This window comes from Mustela putorius, unplaced genomic scaffold (genome assembly GCF_011764305.1).
Source record: "Mustela putorius furo isolate JIRA1106 unplaced genomic scaffold, ASM1176430v1.1 tig00003972_pilon_pilon_pilon, whole genome shotgun sequence".
Lineage (NCBI taxonomy): Eukaryota > Metazoa > Chordata > Mammalia > Carnivora > Mustelidae > Mustela > Mustela putorius.
Window position 1 is genome coordinate 14,515,827 of NW_025422115.1, and position 22,124 is coordinate 14,537,950.

Here is a 22,124-nt window from a genome sequence, read left to right on the forward strand (position 1 = left end):
ACATAATGAAAACAATTTGGATCTAAAGAACAATCTAAGGTGCCTAGGAACAACTTTTTCTAGGAGTTTTATCCTCACTTCTTAGTTAAGATAGTGAAGATGAAACTTCTTTTTCTCTTTTCAAGCTGATCTGATTAATAGCAAATTCAAGTTGTATACCTGTCAAATTTTAAAACAGAATTACTTAATGCAGGGGGAAAGGAGGCTCCCTGTTAATATAGAGACAGTCAACAAAGTCATCTCCTCTTACCTCTGTGCAGTCATTCAGAAGGGACACCGTGGTATCAGTGGGGTTAATATTGATCGTCTTTAGTTCAATTAGATTATTTAGGGAGTTTCCGCCTAAAGAGAAGAAGGGGGATAAAAGAATCAGACAAAGGAGTTTTTACCATATGAGAGAAGTTACTGAGTAAACTAATTCAATTACCTGACACCACCACTAGGGAAGGCATGTAGCTACTGTCCGCGGGATCCACTATCATTTTTAATCTATGAACAAGAACATCTGGAAAAATCTCCAAACGAATCCAATGCTTTAAGAAAACACAACAATAAAAATGTATTATCAGTTAACAGAATTCAGCCATATTTTAGCTATTAAAATAGTGTCACTAAAGCTTGAATCTACACAAGATTTTCTAAATATATGATATGGCCTGAGAGAGGAGTATTCTACTCCACTATTTACTTGTTTATTAAAAGAAAGTCTCACTCGAAACCCCAGAAATGATTTATTTATAGACTCCTAATCTAGGGTGGTCCATTTACACCCATTAAGGAGTGGGTTATAGAAAACACTACAATCAAGATGGAAAAACAGCCCCTCTTTTCAAGTCTGACCACAAGTTCAGATGATGGGCACCCACACTTGAGTGAAATTAAAATAACATTCTGAAGAGCAACACCTATATGTTCAGATATATTAGAAAAACTGTTCACCAGAAGCAGAATCTGAACTCATCCATTTTATGTGGGAGAGTAACAAAAATAACAGCACCCTCTATCAAGTGGTCAGTTAGATAAAATCTATCACATACATCATTTAAAGTCTCTGACAATAAAAAATGAATCGTATATTACTCAGCAGCTATAAAAATAATCATGAACTAAAATATAAAATCAGTACTGACAGGTGCCATCCCAATATAACTTAGTAGGTTTTTCAAAGTTGATTTTGAAGCTTAAAAGATAAAGCCGTCTAAATAAAAGCATTTCTGGAAATGTCCCCATGGCACACTACCTTTCCTTGTGAACCAGATGACTGCCAGCAGGGCTCACTACCATCAATAAGACGAGAAGCCTGGTTGACAGAGGATGACACATTCAGGCTCTTTACCATCCGGGACCAGCTGTCCAGGAGCATTCCTGGCTGACTGCTATGACAACGCTTCAGCTGTTTTCCAGAACGGCCACAAAATATTGCAGACTGTCCTATTTAATGGTAATGGAACAGTGTTAATACATGTAAGGCAAAGCTTTCCCAACCAAGGGGTGCCTGGGTGGCTCAGTGTGTTAAGCCTTTGCCTTCGGCTCTGGTCAAGATCTCATCAGGGTCCTGGGATCGAGCCCCGAATCCGGCTCTCTGCTCAGCAGGGAGCCTGCTTCCCCCTCTGTCTCTGCCTGCCTCTCTGCCTACTTGTGATCTCTCTCTCTCTCTGTCAAATAAATAAAATCTTAAAAAGAAAAGAAAAGAAAACCTTCCTAACCAAGAAATAAAGAATACTACATAGTGATGAGCTTCTTGCTTCAAGAAAAGAGTAAGTTCTCAAATTAAAAGAAACTAACAGGGGTGACTGGGTGGCTCAGTCGGTTAAGTATCTAAATCTTGATTTCAGCTCAGGTCATAGTCTCAAGGTCATGAGATGGAGCCCTGTGTCAGGCTCCATGCTGGGTGTGGAGCTTGCTTAAGATTCTCTCTCTCCCTCTCCTTCTGCACCAGCTGGCTCACTCACTCTCAAATAAATAAATGGAACTAATAAACACCTAAAAGAGCTTCAGAAAGCCCAATGTATTTTATACCAATTTATGAAATGAAGCTCATATAATGTTATGATTTATTCTATCTGACTCTCAAGTAACAACAGAGTGATACATTTCCAGATGGAAGGGTACACAGAGGTGGGTGAGGTGCAGAGCTCAGTAAGAGTGCTAACAAAAAACATTGTCATTAAAAATGCTGTTTCAGGGGTACTCGGTGGCTCAGTCGGATGTTAAACATCCGACTCTTGGTTTCTGCTCAGGTCATGACCTCAGGGCCGTGGGACAGAGCCCCATGCTCAACAGGGAGTCTGCTTGGTATTCTCTCTTTTTCTCCCTCTCCCTCCTGCCTCACTTGCACACAAGCATGTGCCCTTACTTTCTCTCTCTCTCAGATAAATAAATAGAATGTTTTTTTAAAAATGTTGTTACGGGGCACCTGGGTGGCTCAGTGGGTTAAAGCCTCTGTCTTCGTCTCGGGTCATGATCCCAGGGTCCTGGGATCGAGCCCCATGCTGGACTCTCTGCTCAGCAGGAAGCCTGCTTCCCCCGCTCTCTCTGCCTGCCTCTCTGCCTACTTGTGATCTCTGTCTGTCAAATAAATAAAATCTTAAAAAAAAAAATGCTATTACAAATGCAAAGCAAAAACAAATCTGCAGAGTTTCTACCTCCATGAATGGAGAATCTGGAAATTCACCTAGCCCTCCCATTGAGGACAACTAGAAGAGGCAGTCAAAACATTTAAAGATGAATAAATCTTGAAAGTATCAGAAATAACAAGATGGCAAAGAATTATGAGGCCAGAATCTGAAGAAAGCTAAGATGAATAAAGAAGTCCAGATGAGCAATGCCCCATATCTGAGGCTACTCTTCCCTGATGGTAACTGTCAGCAAGGAAAGCCTCCAAAAAAAAAAAAAAGAAAACAAAACAAACTACTTTTGAAAGGCTAGGGAGGGAGGGGGCGACCAAGAACTAGAGCTCAGAGCCTACCAAAAGAGAAAGACAGAGCCATAAAAAAACCCCATACTGGGCGCCACCCAGGGTTAAGCCACTGCCTTCGGCTCAGGTCATGATCTCAGGGTGCTGGGATCGAGTCCCGCATCGGGCTCTCTGCTCAGCGGGGAGTCTGCTTCCCTCTGTCTCTCTCTGCCTGCCTCTCCATCTACTTGGGATTTCTCTCTGTCAAATGAATAAATAAATAAAATCTTAAAAAAAAAAACAACCCATACTTTGGGTTGGGATCCCAATAGGAAAAACCCCAACAGGAAGGGTTAACTATGCAGTGCTGTTTTTACAGATTATAGCTTAGCATGGAATCATCTAAGTCAATGAAACTAGATTGAGATGAGCCCAGATAATTACTTATCCCAACTACCTAGAAGACCAACCCTCCCTCCTCCAATCTCTGGAGAATAATATCATCTTAGGCCTCAAATAGATTCAAGAAATAATTCTGTAAATATAATGTCTAGTACATAATAGCATATGAGACTAGAAAACATGACTTTAAAAAGTACCAGAAATAATAGACAATAGAAAAAGATCCACTGAGTCTCCAGATATTAGAGCTGTAATACACGGTTTTTTATTATTTATTTACTTATTTAAAAGATTTTTATTCCTTTATTTAACAGAGAGAGAGATCACAAGTATGAAGAGAGGCAGGCAGAGAGGCGGCGGGGGGGGGGGGAGGGGGAGGGACAGGCTCCCTGCTGAGCAGAGAGTCCAATGTGGGGCTCAATTCCAGGATCCTGAGATCATAACCTGAGCCGAAGGCAGAGGCTTAACCCGCTGAGCCACCCAGGCGCCCCTGTAATACACATGTTTTAAAATCACCATACTTAGTTATGTTTAAAAAGACACTGAGTATTTCAGAAGAGAATTGGAAACTATTTTTAAAAACAGAAAGATTAAAGCTATTAAATATAGTAATTAAAATTAAGAATTCAATGAATTAGTTTACTAGCAGCCTAGACTCAGATGAAAAGAGAATTACTAAACAATATTTAGAATGAAAAACCAAGGAGCAAAAGCTTAGAAAACATAAATGAGAAGGTGAAAGACTTACAGGATACAGAGAAGGTCTGACACATGTGAGAGAAGTCCCAAAAATAGAAGAGATAATAGGACATAGACAATATTGGAAGAAATACCGACTGACTGAAAAATTTCCAGAACTAGCAAAAGATATCAAGCCACAGATTTACAAAGTCCTGCTTTGAAAGTTTCTGAGAGTAGATCTTAAATATTCTTACCTACCCAACACACACACACCGGTAATTATGTGAGGTGACAGATTGGTTAACCAACCAACTAACCTCACTGTGGTAATTATTTTGCAATATATATATACCAAATCATTACACTGTACATCTTAAGCTTACACAATGTCATATGTCAATTAATAAAGAAAAAAAAAATAACGAGTCCTGCTAACCCCAAGGAAGATAAATAAAAAGAAACATATTTCTATGCACATGTAAAATTTGTGTAAGATAAAAACAAAAAAAAGTTCTCAAAAACAGAGAGGAAATACAAAAATCGATTGGCTTTAATGGAACAATAACTATACTTACAGCTGACTTCAACAGAAATAAACTGAATTACAATGGAACACTATTTTTTTAAAAATATTTTATTTACTTATTTGACAGAGAGAGATTATAAGTAGGCAGAGAGGCAGGCAGAGAGAGAGGGAAGCAGGCTCCCTGCTGAGCAGAGAGCCGGATGCGGGGCTCTATCCCAGGACCCTGAGATCATGACCTGAGCTGAAGGCAGAGGCTTAACCCACTGAGCCACCCAGGTACCCCCGGAACACTACTTTTAAAGAAAATTCCTGCCAAAAATATTTTTCTAAAATGAAGAAGAAATAAGATATTTCAGACACACAAAAATGTAATTCATAACCACGGAGATGCATTAAGAAAACTATTAAGGGCTATTCTTCAGGTAAAAGAAAAACGATGACAGATAAAAAATGAAAGCTAGAGAAAAAAATGAAAAAGTATGTGAAAAAAACTAAAGAAATACTGGCTATATACAATAACAATACTGTACCTTATATGGTTAAAATGTGTATGTGTAAAATTGTAAAACACAATAAAAACATGATAATTTTTTTAAAGTTTTATTTATTTGAGAGAGAGAAAGTGAGAGAGAGCATGAGAGGTGAGCAGGTCAGAGGGAGAAGCAGACTCCCAATGGAGCTGGGAGCCCCATGCAGGACTCGATCCCGGGACTCCAGGATCATGACCTGAGCTGAAGGCAGTTGCTTAACCAACTGAGCCACCCAGGTGCCCTAAAAACATGATAACTTAAATCAGAATTGTGGAGGCCTGGAAAAATTAAGGCCACCCCACCTCAGGTTTAGCCTTAGCAGAAGTATAGCCATCTTAGCTCCAGCAGCCATCTCAGACCCCTGCGCCCAAGTGCTGAACTTTCCCCTACTTTACTTTAGTTCCAGAAAGCCCCACCCTCCTTTAGTAAACAGGAAGCCCCACCCTGCTTTGGTTCCAGAAACCCCCACCCTGCTTTAGTAAAGGAATCCCCATCCTGCTTTAGTAACAGGAACCCATAAATACCCCTGCCTTAACTAAGCTCGTCAAATAAACCCTTGTGTGAGTGCATGGGTGTTGGCACCTTGGTGGTCTCTCAGACGTGACTGGGGCATGACAGAATGAGGCTAGATAAAGTTATAGGGATCTAAAGTCCTTGCATTGCTTAGGAGAGAGTAAAATTACTAAATAATTTTAGATTTTGAGAAGTCAAAATGGATTTTTTAACATTCTAACTACTAATACTGTAAGTGTGCACAACATATACACTTATATAGATGAAATATATCCTAAGAATGTGTGTAACTTCTAAGCCAAAAAGGGGAGGGCGGGTGTTAACAAAAAAAACATCAGTCCAAAGAAAGATAGAATATAGAAAGAGGAACAAAGAAGAGGAGGGACAAATAAAAAACACTGAGAAGTGGTCAACATAAATAAAAATACATCAGCAATTGCCTTAAATACCTAAATGACCCATATAAAAGACAAACATCATCATATTGGAATTTTAAAAAACTATTTACAACTTATAAGAAATATATCAAAAATAGAGGAACACAGAATGGCTCAGAGTGAAAAGCCAGAAAAAGAGATCACCAAGGGGCGCCTGGGTGGCTCAATCTTTTAAGTGTCCAACTCACTCTTGATTTTGGCTCAGGTCTCTATCTCAGGATCCTGGTACTAAGCCCAGTGTCAGGCTCTGAGCTCAGCAGGGAGTCTGCTTCAGAGTTTCTCTAATTCTCCCTCTGTCCCTACCCCTTCACATGTGCTCCCTTCTCTTTCTCTGTCTCTCTCTCTCAAATAAATAAATCTTTAAAAATAGTAAATAAATAAAGATACACTAAGCAAACACTAACTTTGCCACAGAACTGCAATAGATTTTTTCTTAGATGCACATAAAACATTTATAAAATCCCATCATATACTAAGTTACATGATCACACACAAGTTTCAAAGACTGTCAAAGGTCAATCAGGATACATACTCTGAATACAATGCAGAAACCAGTAAAAATACTGAAATGTTTGAAAACTTAAAAACTATACAATACAAAATAATAAAAAAATACAAAAAATAATAAAATACAAAAAATGCTATTATTTTTATATATAATTAAATATATAATTAAAAATAATTTTAAAACTACTTTGAAATAAATAATGAACTATCACTATACAGCAGTATTGCAGGATACAAATTAAGCCTTGCTTAAAAGCAAATCTAAAATTTTTTAAAGATTATATATTAGAAAAGACAGAGTGAGAAAATGAGATAAGCATTAATCTCAAGAAGATGAGGGAATCAACCTAAATCCAAATTCCATAGGAAAAAGAAAGAAATAATAAAGATATGAGAAATGGCAAAAAAGCAAAAACTTGTCTCTTTGAAAAGACTAATTAAACTGATAAAACCATGGCAGGCCAATCAAGACAATAAAATAAATTACTCTAAGTTAGTCTTGAAAGGTAGATAATTCTAGATTCTACAAGTCACCGACATAAGAAAATAATACAAATTAGAACTACAAAGGAACTTCCTCAACATGAGAAAGTCTATTTATGAAAAACCCATAGCTAACCTTATACTCAATAGTGAAAGAGTAAAAGCTTTCACCCTACATTCAGGAGCAAGACAAGGATGGCCACCTTTTCTACTTCTATGCCACTTAGTCCTGGAACAACTAGCTAAAGCAGGAAAAAGTAATATAAGGCATCCAAATTTGAGAAGCAAAACCATCTTGGTTCATAGATAATGTGATCTTATATGTGGAAAACCCAAAGGAAACCACACACAAAAAAACAGTAAGAGACAATAAATAAAACTCAGCCAAGCTGCTGGATATTAATTCAACATACAAAATGTGTTCAAAGTATAGTGTATATTTCCATATACTAGCAACAAACATTCCAAAAGGGAAATTAAGAATTCCATTTAATATGGCATAAAAAAGGGGTGCCTGGGTGGCTCAGATGGTTAAAGTGTCTACCTTCAGCTCAGGTCATGATCCCCAGGTCCTGGGATAGAGCCTAGCTTTGGGCTCCCTGCTCAGTGGGAAGCCTGCTTCTCCCTCTCCCTGAAGCTCCCCTTGCTTGTGCTCTCTCTCTCCATCAAATAAATAAATAAATAAAATCTTTACAATAAAAAGTATGGCATAAAAAATACTTAGAAATAAATTTAATCAGGAAGCCACAGGACTTGAATACTGAAAAATCAAAAAACATTGCTGAATAAAAAAATTGCTGAAAGGTCTAAGTAAACGGAAAATACATCCCTTGTGCATGGACTGGAAAACTTAGTAATATTAAAATGACAATTATGGGGGCACCTGGGTGGCTCAGTGGGTTAAGCCGCTGCCTTCATGATCTCAGGGTCCTGGGATCGAGTCCCGCATCAGGCTCTCTGCTCGGCAGGGAGCCTGCTTCCTCCTCTCTCTCTGCCTGCCTCTCTGCCTACTGTGATCTCTCTCTGTCAAATAAATAAATAAAATCTTTAAAATAAAATAAAATAAAATGACAATTATGCCCAAATCAATACACAAATTCAGTGTAATTCCTATAAAACAACTGCTTACCAAAGTACAAAAATTGATCCCCACATTTATATTGAATTTCAAAGGATACCAAATAGTCAAATCAATCTTGTAAAACAAGCACACATTTGGAGGATTCACACTTCCCAATACCAAAACTTACTAGAAAGCTCACATAATCACAATGTATGGTTTACTACTGAAATGAGGATAGGCAAATAGACAAATAGAACAGAACTGGGAGCCTAAAAATAAACTCTCACATCAAGGGTCAAGTGATTTTCAAAAAGGATGCCAAGACTATTCATTGGTGAAAGGACAGTCTTTTCAATAAGTAGTGCTGGGAAACTGGATGCACACATGTAAAAGAATGAAACTGAACTCTTAACTATACCATGTACAAAAATTAACTCAAAATGGATCAAAACCTAAGTTCAAGAGCTAAAACTATACCCTCTTAGAAAGAAAAACAGGTGCTAGACTTCAGGGACTTTTGATTAAGCAATGTACACCGAAAGCAAATACTCACCAAAGACACAGGCAACAAAAGAAACAATAGATTAAATGGACTTCATGAAAATTAAAAACTTATGCATCACTGAATCCCATCAAGAAAGCGAAAAGACAACCCAAAGAATGGGATGAATATTTGCAAATCTCCTGATAGGGTTCAATGTGCAGAATATTTAAAAAAAATTTTTTTTCTTTCTTTAAGATTTTATTCATTCCTTTGAGAGACAGTGCAAATGAGAGAGCACAAGACCAAGGAGCAGCAGACTCCCCACTGAAGTTTGAGGAAGAGGACATGACACATGACCTAAGCCAGCCAAAGGCAGCTAAGTAAGTGAGCCACCCAAGGCACCTCTTAAGGAATTTCTAAGACTTAACATCAAAAGTTTAAAAAATGGGCAAAGGACTTTAAAAGACATATCCCCCAAAAAGATACACAAATGGCCCAAATGACATGAAAAGAGGTTCAATGTCATTTGTCTTTAGGGAAAGTGAAATGAAAATCACAAGGTAATACTTCTCACCCATTAGGATGGCTGAAATTTTAAAAAAATGAAAAATAACAAAAGTTGGTGAGGACATGGGGAAATTGGAACCCTTATATACTGGTGGTGGTAGTGCTCACTTTGGCAGCACATATACTGCTAGAGGGAATATAAAATGTTTTCCACTGTGGAAAACATTTTGGAGTTTCCTCAAAGAACTACCATATAACCCCATATTTTCACTCCCAATTTTAAAAATAAGAACTCAAAACAGATCTGTACACCAATGTTCACACTAACATTATTCATAATAGCTGAAAGGTAGAAACAATCCAAATGTCCACTAATAGATGAATAAACAATATGTGATATACATGAAGTATTATTCAGCCATACAAACAAATGAAGTTCTGACACATGCTACCACCTGGAAAAAAACCCTGGAAACACAATCCTAAGTAAAATAAGCCAGATACAAAAAGGGGAATTTTGGTTCCACCTATATATGGTACCTGGTGTCATCAAATTCATGGAGACAGGAAGCCGATTCCCAGGGACTGGGGGGCGGGAAGAATGGGGAATTATCACTTAATGGTACAGAGTTTCTGTTTGGAGTGGTGAAAAGTTTTGGAAATAGACAGTGGGGATGGTTGTACAACATTCTCTGAATTGTATACTTCAAAGAAATTTAAATGGCAAATTTTATGTTGTACATATTCTGCCACAGTAAAGATACACATCTATCCAATGCCACACTCCATACAACAAAACATTAGTTTCTTGAGACCCTTTTAATGTTATTTAGGGAAATACAAGCAAACAAACCCCGTTATTCTAGTTCCGGCAGTCCCTCGTTGCTTGAAAAAAAAAAGATAGCAAGTTTTCAAGTATGTGCACCTCTCTTCTTTCACTGCATATACTGTGCAGTTTTCACCACATAAAGATGAACTTTATTTTTTTTTTAAAAGATGAACTTTAAAGAGCAAACTAAATAACATTCATGTGCACAATAATGATTTCATTAATAATATTTTAATGAAAATGAGCATAACCATTAAATCATACCTGGTTCATTTATCCTGCCAAATGTATGCCTAGTGTTGTGTTTTCTGGTCTTGAAACATGTTTCACAAAAATCAAAATCATCACAGTTTCTGCATTTGAATCTAGATCCATTGATAGGAAACATCTGACAGCCATCACACCTATTTGTAAAACAACCATTGGGTTGACAAGAAAAAGATAATGTCATTTATTAAACTGAGGCAATTTATTAAATTTAATTCCAAAGAAAACTATTCCTCCCAAACAAATCCAGCAATATGAAAATTAACTCACGTAACCCCAGGATGAACACTAGGCACCAACTCCATTTCTGACAACAGCCCAGTCCAGTGAGACTGCTGAGGAAAGTCGACAATGATATCTTTTCCATTTGCACTGAAAGCTAGGACACAATAGAAACTGCTGAAACATCTTGGTCGCCAATAAAAACCTACTGTTAAAATTTAAACTATACCTAAACATGTGATAATTATACTGTAGCTATTTATGTTTTTCAAAGAATACTTCTCTTTGAGAGACACATTCTAAGATACTTATGGATGAACAAACACATGATGTGGTATTTTCATTAGCTTCAAAGTAATCAAGGGAGGGAATCATGAATGAAACAACTTTGGCCAGGGGTTGACAACTATTAAAGCCAGGTGATGGACACAAGGAGGTTCATTATGCTATATTCCCTACCTTTGTATATGTTTGAAATTTTCCACAATAAGTTTGTTTGGTTTTAATTACATCAAGTCAAAAACTCCATTTAGTATTTTAGGAAATACAATTCACAATAATAATGTTAAAAGATCTCTTGTCCTTTGGTGAGAATACTTTGCTACTCAGACATTAGATTCTGAACCAAGTTCTTATTTTTAAAATCTATCTGTGTTTTGGGGAGCCTGGGTGGCTCAGTGGGTTAAAGCCTCTGTCTTCAGCTCAGGTCATGATCCCAGGGTCCTGGATCGAGCCCGGTATCTATCGGGCTCTCTGCTCAGCAGGGAGCCTGCTTCCTCCTCTCTCTCTCTCTCTGCCTGCCTCTCTGCCTACTTGTGATCTCTGTCTGTCAAATAAATAAATAAAATCTTTAAAAAAAACATTTATCTGTGTTTTGACTTACAAAGCTTTTAAGAACTTCTTAAGTAAAGAAAAATGTTAAACTAAAGTAAAATGTTAAATAAACTATTTGTTCTTACGTAACCTGAGACATTCTAACACTCCCACACACTGGGGAAGCACCACCATTATAGCCATTTCTAATCTAAGCTCTTCAACAGTAAGAGTTCCTGTAAGGTTCAAACAAAATGAAACAGATCTCTTTATGGCCTTAAAAGACTTTAAAGATAAAATAAAATCACATGCATTTTTAGTTACTTCTCATGCAATTGTTTAAATGGACATAGGATACCTTTTAGAGTATACCATGTGTTTGATTTGAAATCTCAATAATATCACATTAAGTATAAACTGAAAAGAATTTTATGTTTCTAGTCCTTAACTCACATCATTTTCACATTTCCATTTCTTAAATTTAGTCCTAAATTTTATTATAGCAGAGAGAGAGAGAGAGAAATAGTCCCCAACTGAAGGAGTTGGCCAGACACTCACATACAGGCCATTTGGCAGAATGACAGAACAAGTTTACAGAACACCAACATTAAACAAGTTTCCCCTGTAACTGTGATAAATCAAGACAAAAGCAAAACCACTCTTTAGTCAGTCTGATCAAGTTCAAATCTAATCCAAACCACAAACACGACCAGACACCCTCCCCAACGCCCCACTTCTCGCATCCTGGTTAGTATGAACAACTGCTTCCTTGCCAATCATTAACTCCATCCTAGCTCCATTTTTTTCCTGTTTTATTGATTAATATTTATTAAGACACTCATTCTTAGAATTATCCCACTCCTTTGAACCCTTCCCAAAATATCCAACACAAGCCCCATTCATTGTCCTTTGTTATACCCACTTATGTAGACACCCTATTTTCCAGGGCATGCATCCTCCTCAGTGGTAATGAGTTAATAAACCTCACTCTGTTCAACTACAGGTGTGTTCCTGGTCTAGAGAGCACTGACAAGCAAAAAAAAAAAAAAAAAAAAAGGCTATTCATATGTCAGAGACTTCCTTCATACTTGTTTTTCTTGCCCTTGAATGAAAAAAAAATCACTTTATTACATTAGCTGATGAAAAACTAACACCTGAAATTTTGCTGTCTGGATTATATTACCTTTCACAACCCCCACACTTTGATGAGTCACAGATCCCCATTTGTATTTTGGTGTGGTAACTGAGGCTTTAACACGAACTTTATCACCAATCTTTATGTGAGAAGGAGAACTTGGTGGAGGGTAGCCTAGAGATTACAATAATAAGTGAACCATAGTTAGTATTTATTCCTGAGAACTCTGTCTCTACTTAAGAAAAAGCAAAAGAACTTACTTAAGAATGTGCTCACCTATAAGTTCCACATGAATATACCTAACCCAGTAGGTGCCTCCTTTCTGCTGCCAATCACACTGCACATTGAGGTCATGTAGTCCATCTCTATCCAATTTGATAACTTTGCCCACATCTCCTTCACACACTTCTTCATATGTTCGACAGCATCTAACCATCATTCCTACCTAAGATTAAAATTAAAATAAAAATCCAATCCAGTGTATAGATGAAACGAACAACTCTAAGTAGCACTATTCTAAGAAAGGATTTCCTTTAGCACCCAGAGTGTACTCTCAAAATCATTTTATACTAAATGAAACCAGGGCTCTTTAGAAAACTGACTGGCTCAACGTCTGGGGCAAGAAACACATAAGATGCACAGAGATTAACTTATGCCATAAAGCAAGGGAGCTCTCAAAGAACAAAGTGTTCACTCAAAAGAACAACCTGATCACTAGGAATAATGGCTGAAACACATCAAATACATATCAGCCAATAAATTCATCTCAATTGATAACAAGCAAAGTTTTTTGGTCACCTTGTAAGGTCCATGGCACCAATTCACCATTTCGAAAATTGATAAAGCAAAACAGAAATAAAAATAAAACAAGCACTTATTCTGCCTTTCCTATATACACTGCATTATAAAGAGTAACTAGAGTTGATTTAAAGAGTTCTTCCAAGAATAAAGCCCAGCTAATAAGTTTGGAAGGCATGACAAAGTTAGAAAACCACTACTGTGCAAGCCCTCGTGATGACACGAATGACTATCAAAGCACCAAAATGAACAACAGAAACTCTTTAACAGATGGAAATAGACTAACATGACCTAACCAACAACACTGCATGGTGGTCCATATGATGCATTCATGCCTAAGATAATGCCTGAGTCCAACAGCTTCCCTTAACCCCACCAAACCTTATCCTTTTACAAGAAATGCAGAGGAAGGAGGAAGATATGATCCAACCAAGTTTAGCCACAAATAAATGACATGAAAAAGAAAAAAAAAAAGAGGGGAAAACTGTTCCAGGTTAAAAGACACTTCAGAAAGACATCACCCAAATTTAAGGTGTATGACCTTGATTGTATCCAAATTCACAAACATTACTGTCTCAAAAAGCAATTTCTGAGAAAACTGGAAATCTGAGCAAGCTCTGAATATAAGATGGTATTACAGAATTATTGTTTATTTTGTTACCTAATGTTAGGTAATAATAATGTTGTTATGTTAAAAATAAATCCTTTATCAGGGTGCCTGGCTGGTACACTGAGTAAAGCATGCCACTCTTGATCCTGGAGTTCAAGCCCCACAATGGGCATACAACTTACTTTAAAAATACAATAAAGACAAATCCTTTATCTATTAGGAATACATTCTGACATATTTACAGATGAAATGAGATGGTGTCTGGGATTTCCTCTGAAGTATACTAACCAGAAAAGAATTAAAACAAGGAAAGAAAGCATTTAAGATGTATGAAGGACTACATAAAGCCCAGCAAGATTTTAAAAATTACTTGGCAGTAAGAGTGATGTAAGAAAAACAAGCAAAAATAGATTTTTAGAAGTATCCAAAATGGGGATAATTGAGAAGCCCATGTCTCTGTGCCACATCATTATGGACAAACCACCTTTTCCTCTCTAGCTCTGGTACCCCTTGTTCATCTTCTGTTCCTTTGTCCTCTTTGGTCCAGTGACAGTGGCCTCCCTGCTGTGCCCTCCCCCACCAGGCTTCTGACTTTCTAAGATGCTCGAACACTGCTGACTAGAAACCTGAGCAAAGCTCCAGGCTTTATTTACTCACCTGAATATTCTCTCTCACATACACAGCATAATCATCATTACTCAAGAAATCACCTCGTTTTTTGTATGTCTGGCTCTCTGTTACAACAGCACCAGTAGACTACAAAAGATAAATATATATTTTAAAAACTCTGAGCCAGAAAAACCTACTTAAAAAGAAGTATGTGAAATCTTAAATATTAAAAAATAAAGTCTGAAATATTATGCTGTATTTTTACTATAAAATTTTTCATTTTAAAAATATTTTAAAATACAGTAAACAGAATGAATATGAAAAGATAAAAGAAAATTTCTGAGACATTTCTAAATTAATCCCATGAAATGATTTACTTAAATCAGAAAGTCACTGTGTCATATAAAACATGTCTACCCAATATCATTAGGTGTTAGAACAAGGGTCTGCTTTAAAGCTAAAGTAATTAAGGCACAGAAAACCCAGTCAGCACTTAGCAGCTTCATTATGTGCACGGCCAAACCGCAGAGAAGCCCCATGGGACAGTACACAGGAAACCCAGAGCACAGATCAGGTTGACACAAGAGGTGGGGCAAACACATAGGAGGCACTGACCACAGCATAGGCCGAGTCGTCCACATCTTCTACCACCTCCTCATCTGAACACTCTTCAGACCCCGTGTCTACATCTGAGAGATCTGTGACCTGCACATCAGCATGGTCCAGCAGCCACCCAACCAAGGCCTCCACACCTACAAGCAAGCACAGACAGCACACCCACAGTGAGGATCGACAGCACCAGCCTGCCTGCAGGCTGCTGCTGTTAGCATTTCAAGGTAAACCTACAAACAAATGTGTGTGAAGCACCCACAAAAGAAAACAAGATACCTGGCAAGCCAGCAGCATTCCCAGAGGCACCGGTGAGTGACTTCAGTGCAAACTCTATGTTCCTTCTAGGAAATCCCATTTCCATAAGCTGAACCACAATAGGCAGAGCAGGGGCAGGTGACTGTTTGCGCTTCTTTGCTCTGACAGGGCGAACATGCTGCACAGGGACAGGTGTTGTGGCCTCACTGGAGCTACAGTCTTCAAACACTGGGCTTGACGGGTGAGTAGACTCCACAGCCAAACACTGACATACAGCCAGAGCTGCAGCCTGGACAAATGAGAGTGGAGCTGGGAGGTTTATAAAAGTCAAAAGACTGGGGTGCCTGGCTGGCTCAATTGGTAGAGCATGCAGTTCTGGATCTTGGGGTTGTGAGTTCAAGCCCCCCCTTGGGTGTAGAGCCTACTTTAAGAAAATAAATAAAAAGTATTTTTTAAGAAAAGTCAAGATACTTAAGCAGCCTGAGAAAATGGAAATTACAAGCTTCTGCTATGAAATGTGGTACAGAAGTATAGGAAACTCAGACTTACATAGGTTATTTTTAAATGAATGGATCAAACTGTTAACAAACAACAAAGACAACTTTCATAGTTTAATGCAACAGAAAGACATGATGGTCAAATAACTCCTGCTTCAGTATACACAATGTCCAGTAAATTAGCCAATTATCAATGCCCATTAAAGAAAACTTCACTTTCCTAACTCTGTTAGGAAACAAGGTGAGCAAGTTAAATGCAGAGTGAGTGGGGCTGGATGGGAAGGAAGGAATCCCTTCCATACCCATGACCAGGAAGTGTCCACACTCTCTTGTTCTTTTCCTCTTTTCCTCTGTAAGATAAGCCAGAGATGACATGGGATTCTCTCATGAACCATCAAGTCAACTCTCAATGATTCAAAGGTAAAAGAACCACTTTGAGAGTTAAACTTGGTATAAAAAATAAGGTAAATAAAAAATACGGGGAAACATTACAATCAATCAATGAACATATGCGTTCCTGGGGTCTATAGTTGGGACTCCCTATCTCCAGTACACATAACCCTTTCCCTGAACTACCTGAAACTTGCTGCTCCTCATCTCCAGTTACTCTCATAGGGCCTAAGATTTGCTATTTTTTTTTTTTAAACTGAGCATGTGAGAAAGAAATTTAGAAGAAATAGAGGACTCCCTTAAGACTTTCAGTGCTTAGGAAGTGTCAAAAACGAAAGGTCTGCTGTGAAGTGTGAATAATTCAGAAGTGACAGGCTTCATCCTAAAAGCTTACAGTTCTAAACCAGACTGAGTTAGAAGTTCTGGTAAGACTCAGAGTGCACTGGACTAAGTTTCTACAAATAATAACTATGAACCCTGAACAAAATATTTTCAAAAACTGTCTGAAGTTCCTCGGGAGCAGCCTAAGCAATCAAAACTGGAAATGGTACAACCCTTGACCACAAGGGAAACCAGCACACAAGCTGACAGGGCAGTGTGTATTGGACTACAGTCAGAGGCTGGAATTCAGTCCTACCAGAGCAACTAGAAGTGAGTGAGAAATAATAAAATGTGCATACAGACTACCCAAATTACTGACTGATTCCAAAACTAAGCATTTGTGAGACCCTGAAGAACCTAGCAAAAAGGAAATCCTGGAAGACTAGAGGGATTCTACAGCTAAATATACATACAGTAATATACATAAATATACATACAGTAAAAAAAAAATAGAGAGTGAAAAGATAAGAACTGTCAGGAAAGCTTTATAGAACTCTAAAATAAGGATCCAAATAGAAATGTAAGATCTGAAAATGCAAAATAAAGAATTTTTTAGATGCTTACAGCAGATTTAGACCCAATGAAGCAGAACAACCTGACCCTGAAAACAGATACATTTATAATTAGCCAAGCTGATTAACCAAAAGAAAGACCTTCAAACAAAGAGAATCACATTAATAATCTTTCTTACCGAAGAACAAAATGAGAACAGAACAGAAAAAATGATTAACAAGTTTCCAAATTTGGTGTGTGTGTGGGGGGTGGATATCAAGCCAAAGATGCAGATAACTTAAATGCACCCCAAGAGGATGGGGCAAAAATTACATACACATTGTAGTCAAATTGCAGAAAACAAAACAAAACAAAATAAAAAAACAAACAAAAAAATCACGAAATATTAAGTGCAACCAAAGGGGGGTTAAAAGGCATTTCATACAGAACAGTAAGAATGACGGTTGGAGGCACCTGGGTGCCTCAGTTAAGTGTGTGCCTTCAACTCAGGTCTTGATCTCAGGGTCCCAGGATGGAGCTGGGCATCTGGCTCCCTGCTCAGCAGGGAGTCTACTTCCTCTCCCTCTGCCCCTTCCCTCTACTTCTGCTTGCTCTCTCTCTCTGTCTCAAATAAATAAAATCTTTAAAAAGTAACCATAATAATCTAAAAAAAAGATGATAGTTGAATTTCCATCAGAATCAATGGAGACAAAACAATGAAAGATCTCTCTTTATGGGGCACCTGGGTGGCTCAGTTAATTAAACGACTGCCTTCAGCTCAAGTCATGATCTCAGGTTCCTGGGATAGAGCCCCATATTGGGCTCCCTACTCAGTGGGAAGTCTGCTTCTCCCTCAACTTGTGCTCTCGCTCATGCTTTCTCTCTCTCAAATAAATGAATACAATCTTTTTAAAAAAAATCTCTCTTTGCTAAAATAGTCCCTCTCAATTCTTAAAGGATAACTCCGCACTTCCTTCTACATCTTTCCTTTTAACACTGGGCACCTCCCAATGTGATTGTTGCATTCTGCCCAATTCACTCTTCAATTGCTCTGTGTCCTCTTTTTATCTTTACAGGTGACTAGGAACACTGCCATACTGAGGCCACTTTAACCTGAACTTTCATCTTAGTGGTTTTCAGACCTAACAAGCAGTTGGCATTCCGGCCATTTCAAAGAAGTCACTGCTCCTTACCCTCATGCCCAACATTTCTTGCCTTCTCCCTTCGTATTCTACCTTCCTCACACCTGACTGCTGTCAGCTGTTACATCAGACTGAGCCAGCTGCTTCCTCACTCCCTCAACTCCCTGCAGTCTTGGTCTCTAAGGATTTCTATTAGGATGTGTTCCACCTGCCAAACTGAGCACTGGAGGTTTTGTTTTTGTCTTTGATGTTTTATCCAGAGTTTTTTACATATTACATAGAAAGAAGGATTTTTTTTTAAGATTTTATTTATTTATTTGAGAGAGAGCATAATCAGGGGGAGAAGCAAAGGGAGAGAGAGAAGCAGATCCCCTGCTCAGCAGGGAGTCTGATGCAGGCTTGATCCAGGACCCCGAGATCATGACCTGACCCAAAATCAGACGCTTAACTGACTAAGCTACCCAGGGGCCCCAAAAGAAGGATTTATAGAAACATCTAATTCTTCATGCTACAGTCCATGAAAATCCACATCACTCTTAAACCTGATCACATGTCATACTTCTATGGAAACCTGCCCATAACCCCAGTCCCAAGTTACACTGTGCAGCACATGTGCTCTGCAACAGGGCAAAGACTGCAAGCCTGGCAGCAACACAGCATGGCCAAGAAAGCCTTTGAAGTGAGTGAAACAAACATGTCAGTGCAATATTCCTAGGTCTAATGGGGCTCCTTCAGTAACAGTATTTCCTAGAAAAAGCATTTTCTATTTGAGCATCTGATCCATGTTGAGCCTCATTAACTTTTTCAAATAATTCACACATATTCAAAACTAATGTTAAACTTTGACATGCCTGGGTGACTCGATTCATAAACCATCCAACTCTTGATTTCAGCTCAGTCATGAGCTCAGGGTTGTGAAATCAAACCCTGCATTAGACTCCACATTCAGTGCAGAGTCTGTTGTCCCTCTCCCTCCCCTGACGTGCTCTTGCTTTCTCTCAAATAAATAAATAAAATCTTTAAAAAAATGAAATAATAAGGTTAAATTTCAACTCACTCATCCTCTAACTAGTATTATGATGCTCTATGACAAACATGGTTAAAGCCTAAATAGTCACAAGAATTATTCTGACATATCATTTAAAATTCAGAATATATCCTTAAGAAAACACATTATCGGGGCACCTGGGTGGCTCAGTGGGTTGGGCCCCTGCCTTCAGCTCAGGTGGTGATCTCAGGGTCCTGGGATCGAGCCCCACATGGGGCTCTCTACTCAGCAGGGAGCCTGCTTCCCACCCCCCCTCTGCCTGCCTCTCTGCCTACTTGTGATCTCTGTCTTTCTGTCAAATAAATAAATAAAATCTTTAAAAAACAAAAAAGAAAGAAAAGAAAACACATTATCTAGAAAAACTATTGTTTCCAATTTAATGTGCCAAATTAAAATTGCCAAGGCTGTTACTGTACCTCTAGCTCCTGTTTGTCAAATATGGCCTTCACTGGAGATGGCTGGGTGGCCGAGGCCAGTAACTGCTGCAAGAGGATCATTGGAGGCTGTGGCCCTTCAGGGGACATGTCCCCAAGGTCAGGGGATGCAGCTCCTCCATCATCTGAATTTAAAGAACAAAATACAAGTACATTACATTTTCAACTCCTAACATCTCTTTATTATTAAAGATAATGCATTAAACATGTTAAACCAAATATGATCTCTACCTCTTCAAGCACGGGACCATCAAAATCTTCAAGGCTCAGATATCAAAAACTAGTTTCTAAAGAATTTTCCACTCCCTGCTTTTGGCATCTATCCTTTGTTAGTTCATGTGTCTAATGGGGGGAGGGGGCTATCTCCCACATTTTTGCCTTTGGTTCAATTCTTATACCTTCTCCTTCTTGGTGTACACTCATTGCTTCAGAAACCCCCCTCCTTCCAGGGACACTCCCAAGTTCGTATTTTTAGCCCTCGCTTTTCCTGCTAACCCTGTTCACACCATAAATTGACACTAATTCTAAATATGTTACGTGGTCAGGGTAACATCTTTTTGTCTGTTTTAATCTGAGTAGCTCTGGGTCAAGAATTTAGCACTTCCTATATGCCCCAGACCCTCTGAGTCCCACTGCCTCGAGCCCACTCACCATTTGAATTTGCTGGCAGGTTGGTGATAACTTCAACTAATCCTCTAGATAAGGAGTTAGACAATCTTTCTCTTAAAGGGATGGAGAGTAAAGAGTTCAAGCTTACTGGCCACATATCTATCACAGCTACTCAACTCTACCACTACAGAATGAAAGCCAGCTAAGATGACATGTAAACAAATGGGCATGGCTGTGTTCCCAGAAACTTTATAAAAACAGGTGGCCATGGTAATTTGTAAAGCCCTGCTCTACCTGTCTGGCCCAACTGTCCCAAGCATGGGATAGTAATCCTGATTCAGTGCCTCCAGAGCTACTCATCAGAGAGACAGAGAACAGCTAAACCAATTCCCTGGGCTCTAGTTTCCTGATCTTCTACAATTGTGGTTTATTGTTAAGGTCCCTATTGTCAAATACAGAATAAATCCGCACTTTGATTTACCTGATACTCAGCACATTAAAATTAAATTTAAAATACCCTCTTAAGATTAAGAAACAAAACACCCCAAACTCCACTGACTCCCTAATTTTTGTCAAAGGCACTCCCCCCTGCCCTCCCTGTAACTCAAGCTTAAAATACCAGCCATCTTTGACTTTTCACTGGTTTCCCATGTGGTTATCATCGAAAAGACTACATTATCACAGCATCTACTGGAACCTTCTTTCAATTTTTCATGCCTTCCCCCAGAATGCACATTATCACTTGACACAAAAGCAATTCTCTCATCTCCATGGCCTTCCTTTTTCAAATACTCCTATACCTCACTAGTAGATATCATCTTGAATATCAGTCCTTACCATGTGGGTCCTCACTGCAGGAGGACCCTAAGTCAGCATTAAGTTTCACTCCAGTATTTAAGGCATTCTATCACATGAATTCAGCTGAATTCTCCAGCTTTTGGCCCACGCTCATCAATAAACCCCGAGCTTCTTGCAAAAAGCAAAGCACTTCAACACTCACCTATATACTCACTGCTATGTCTGTGCCCCTACTGTCTCCTCCACCAGGACGGACATTCCCCATCAGAAGCTGCCCTCCCCAGCCCTCAGGCACCAATGTCCCTAAGACACTTGTGGAACTGCAATTACACATTTCACAGAGCACTGGCATCATACCCTTCACAGAACCATTTGCATTCATTTTCTCTTTTCACTCTGACCCCGGAGAGTTTGGGATCACAAATAAAGACTATCCTGTTCCCCATAATACTTTAGCACACATCTTTTAATAGTAGATGATCAAAAAAATATTTCATAACTTTGGGGTATTTTTTTAATTCAAGGTGATATAAGGTTATTCTAGAAAACTGAAGTCAGCTAAATTCTACTGTCACTACCTAGTAAGCTGAATCTACAGCATATCTACATAGTAAGATGAATCTACGGCATATCTACAAAGAAATATATATAGCAATGTCCTTTTTTATTTATCATTGTCACGTTTCCATGGCAACGAACATATGTATGTATCATCATTGTGAATGATGCCATGGTATTCCACCGTATGGATACACCACCCAATAATGCATGTTTAGGTGTCTCCAGTTTTCAAACTAAAAACAATACCAACAAAGAAGCCATAATGAGCATCTGTAAACACATACCTTCATGCCTTTTCATGTGATAATTTCCCATAAGATGACTCACAGGTCCAGCTGAGAGATACAGGTATAGCTATTATGTCTGTGTATGTGTGTGTATGCATTTTAAAGGGTAACACTTCCTCAAATGCCCATTAGATGATTGTACCCACTTAAATTCCCACTAGCAATGTGTTAAAGCTATACTATTTTGTATGTGTATAAACCCCCTGAGGGCCTTATTAAAAGGCAAACTCTGATTTCTTAGGTCTGGGGTGCAGCCTAAGAGTCTGTGTGTCTAAGATGGTCTTCTGTGCCATCAGTGCTGCTGGT

General features: G+C 38.5%; 1 protein-coding gene across 11 annotated transcripts in view; it reads right to left on the reverse strand.

Moving 5' to 3' along the window:
* Nucleotides 1-22,124, reverse strand: part of HERC2 (HECT and RLD domain containing E3 ubiquitin protein ligase 2) — a 237,729-nt gene that overhangs the window by 79,943 nt on the left and 135,662 nt on the right. For all 11 annotated transcript variants that reach the window (XR_006603900.1, XR_006603901.1, XM_045070659.1 and 8 more), the window contains exons 45-55: nucleotides 19,546-19,688; nucleotides 15,201-15,468; nucleotides 14,928-15,064; nucleotides 14,361-14,459; nucleotides 12,572-12,740; nucleotides 12,344-12,469; nucleotides 10,396-10,504; nucleotides 10,123-10,262; nucleotides 1,241-1,431; nucleotides 428-533; nucleotides 251-342 (exon numbers count right to left, since the gene is read on the reverse strand). Coding sequence is in view for 9 of the 11 variants with exons in the window: in XM_045070659.1 (XP_044926594.1) it covers nucleotides 251-342; nucleotides 428-533; nucleotides 1,241-1,431; nucleotides 10,123-10,262; nucleotides 10,396-10,504; nucleotides 12,344-12,469; nucleotides 12,572-12,740; nucleotides 14,361-14,459; nucleotides 14,928-15,064; nucleotides 15,201-15,468; nucleotides 19,546-19,688 (1,580 nt within the window). In the remaining 2 variants the exon portion in view is untranslated. The remainder of the gene's footprint in view (nucleotides 1-250; nucleotides 343-427; nucleotides 534-1,240; nucleotides 1,432-10,122; nucleotides 10,263-10,395; nucleotides 10,505-12,343; nucleotides 12,470-12,571; nucleotides 12,741-14,360; nucleotides 14,460-14,927; nucleotides 15,065-15,200; nucleotides 15,469-19,545; nucleotides 19,689-22,124) is intronic.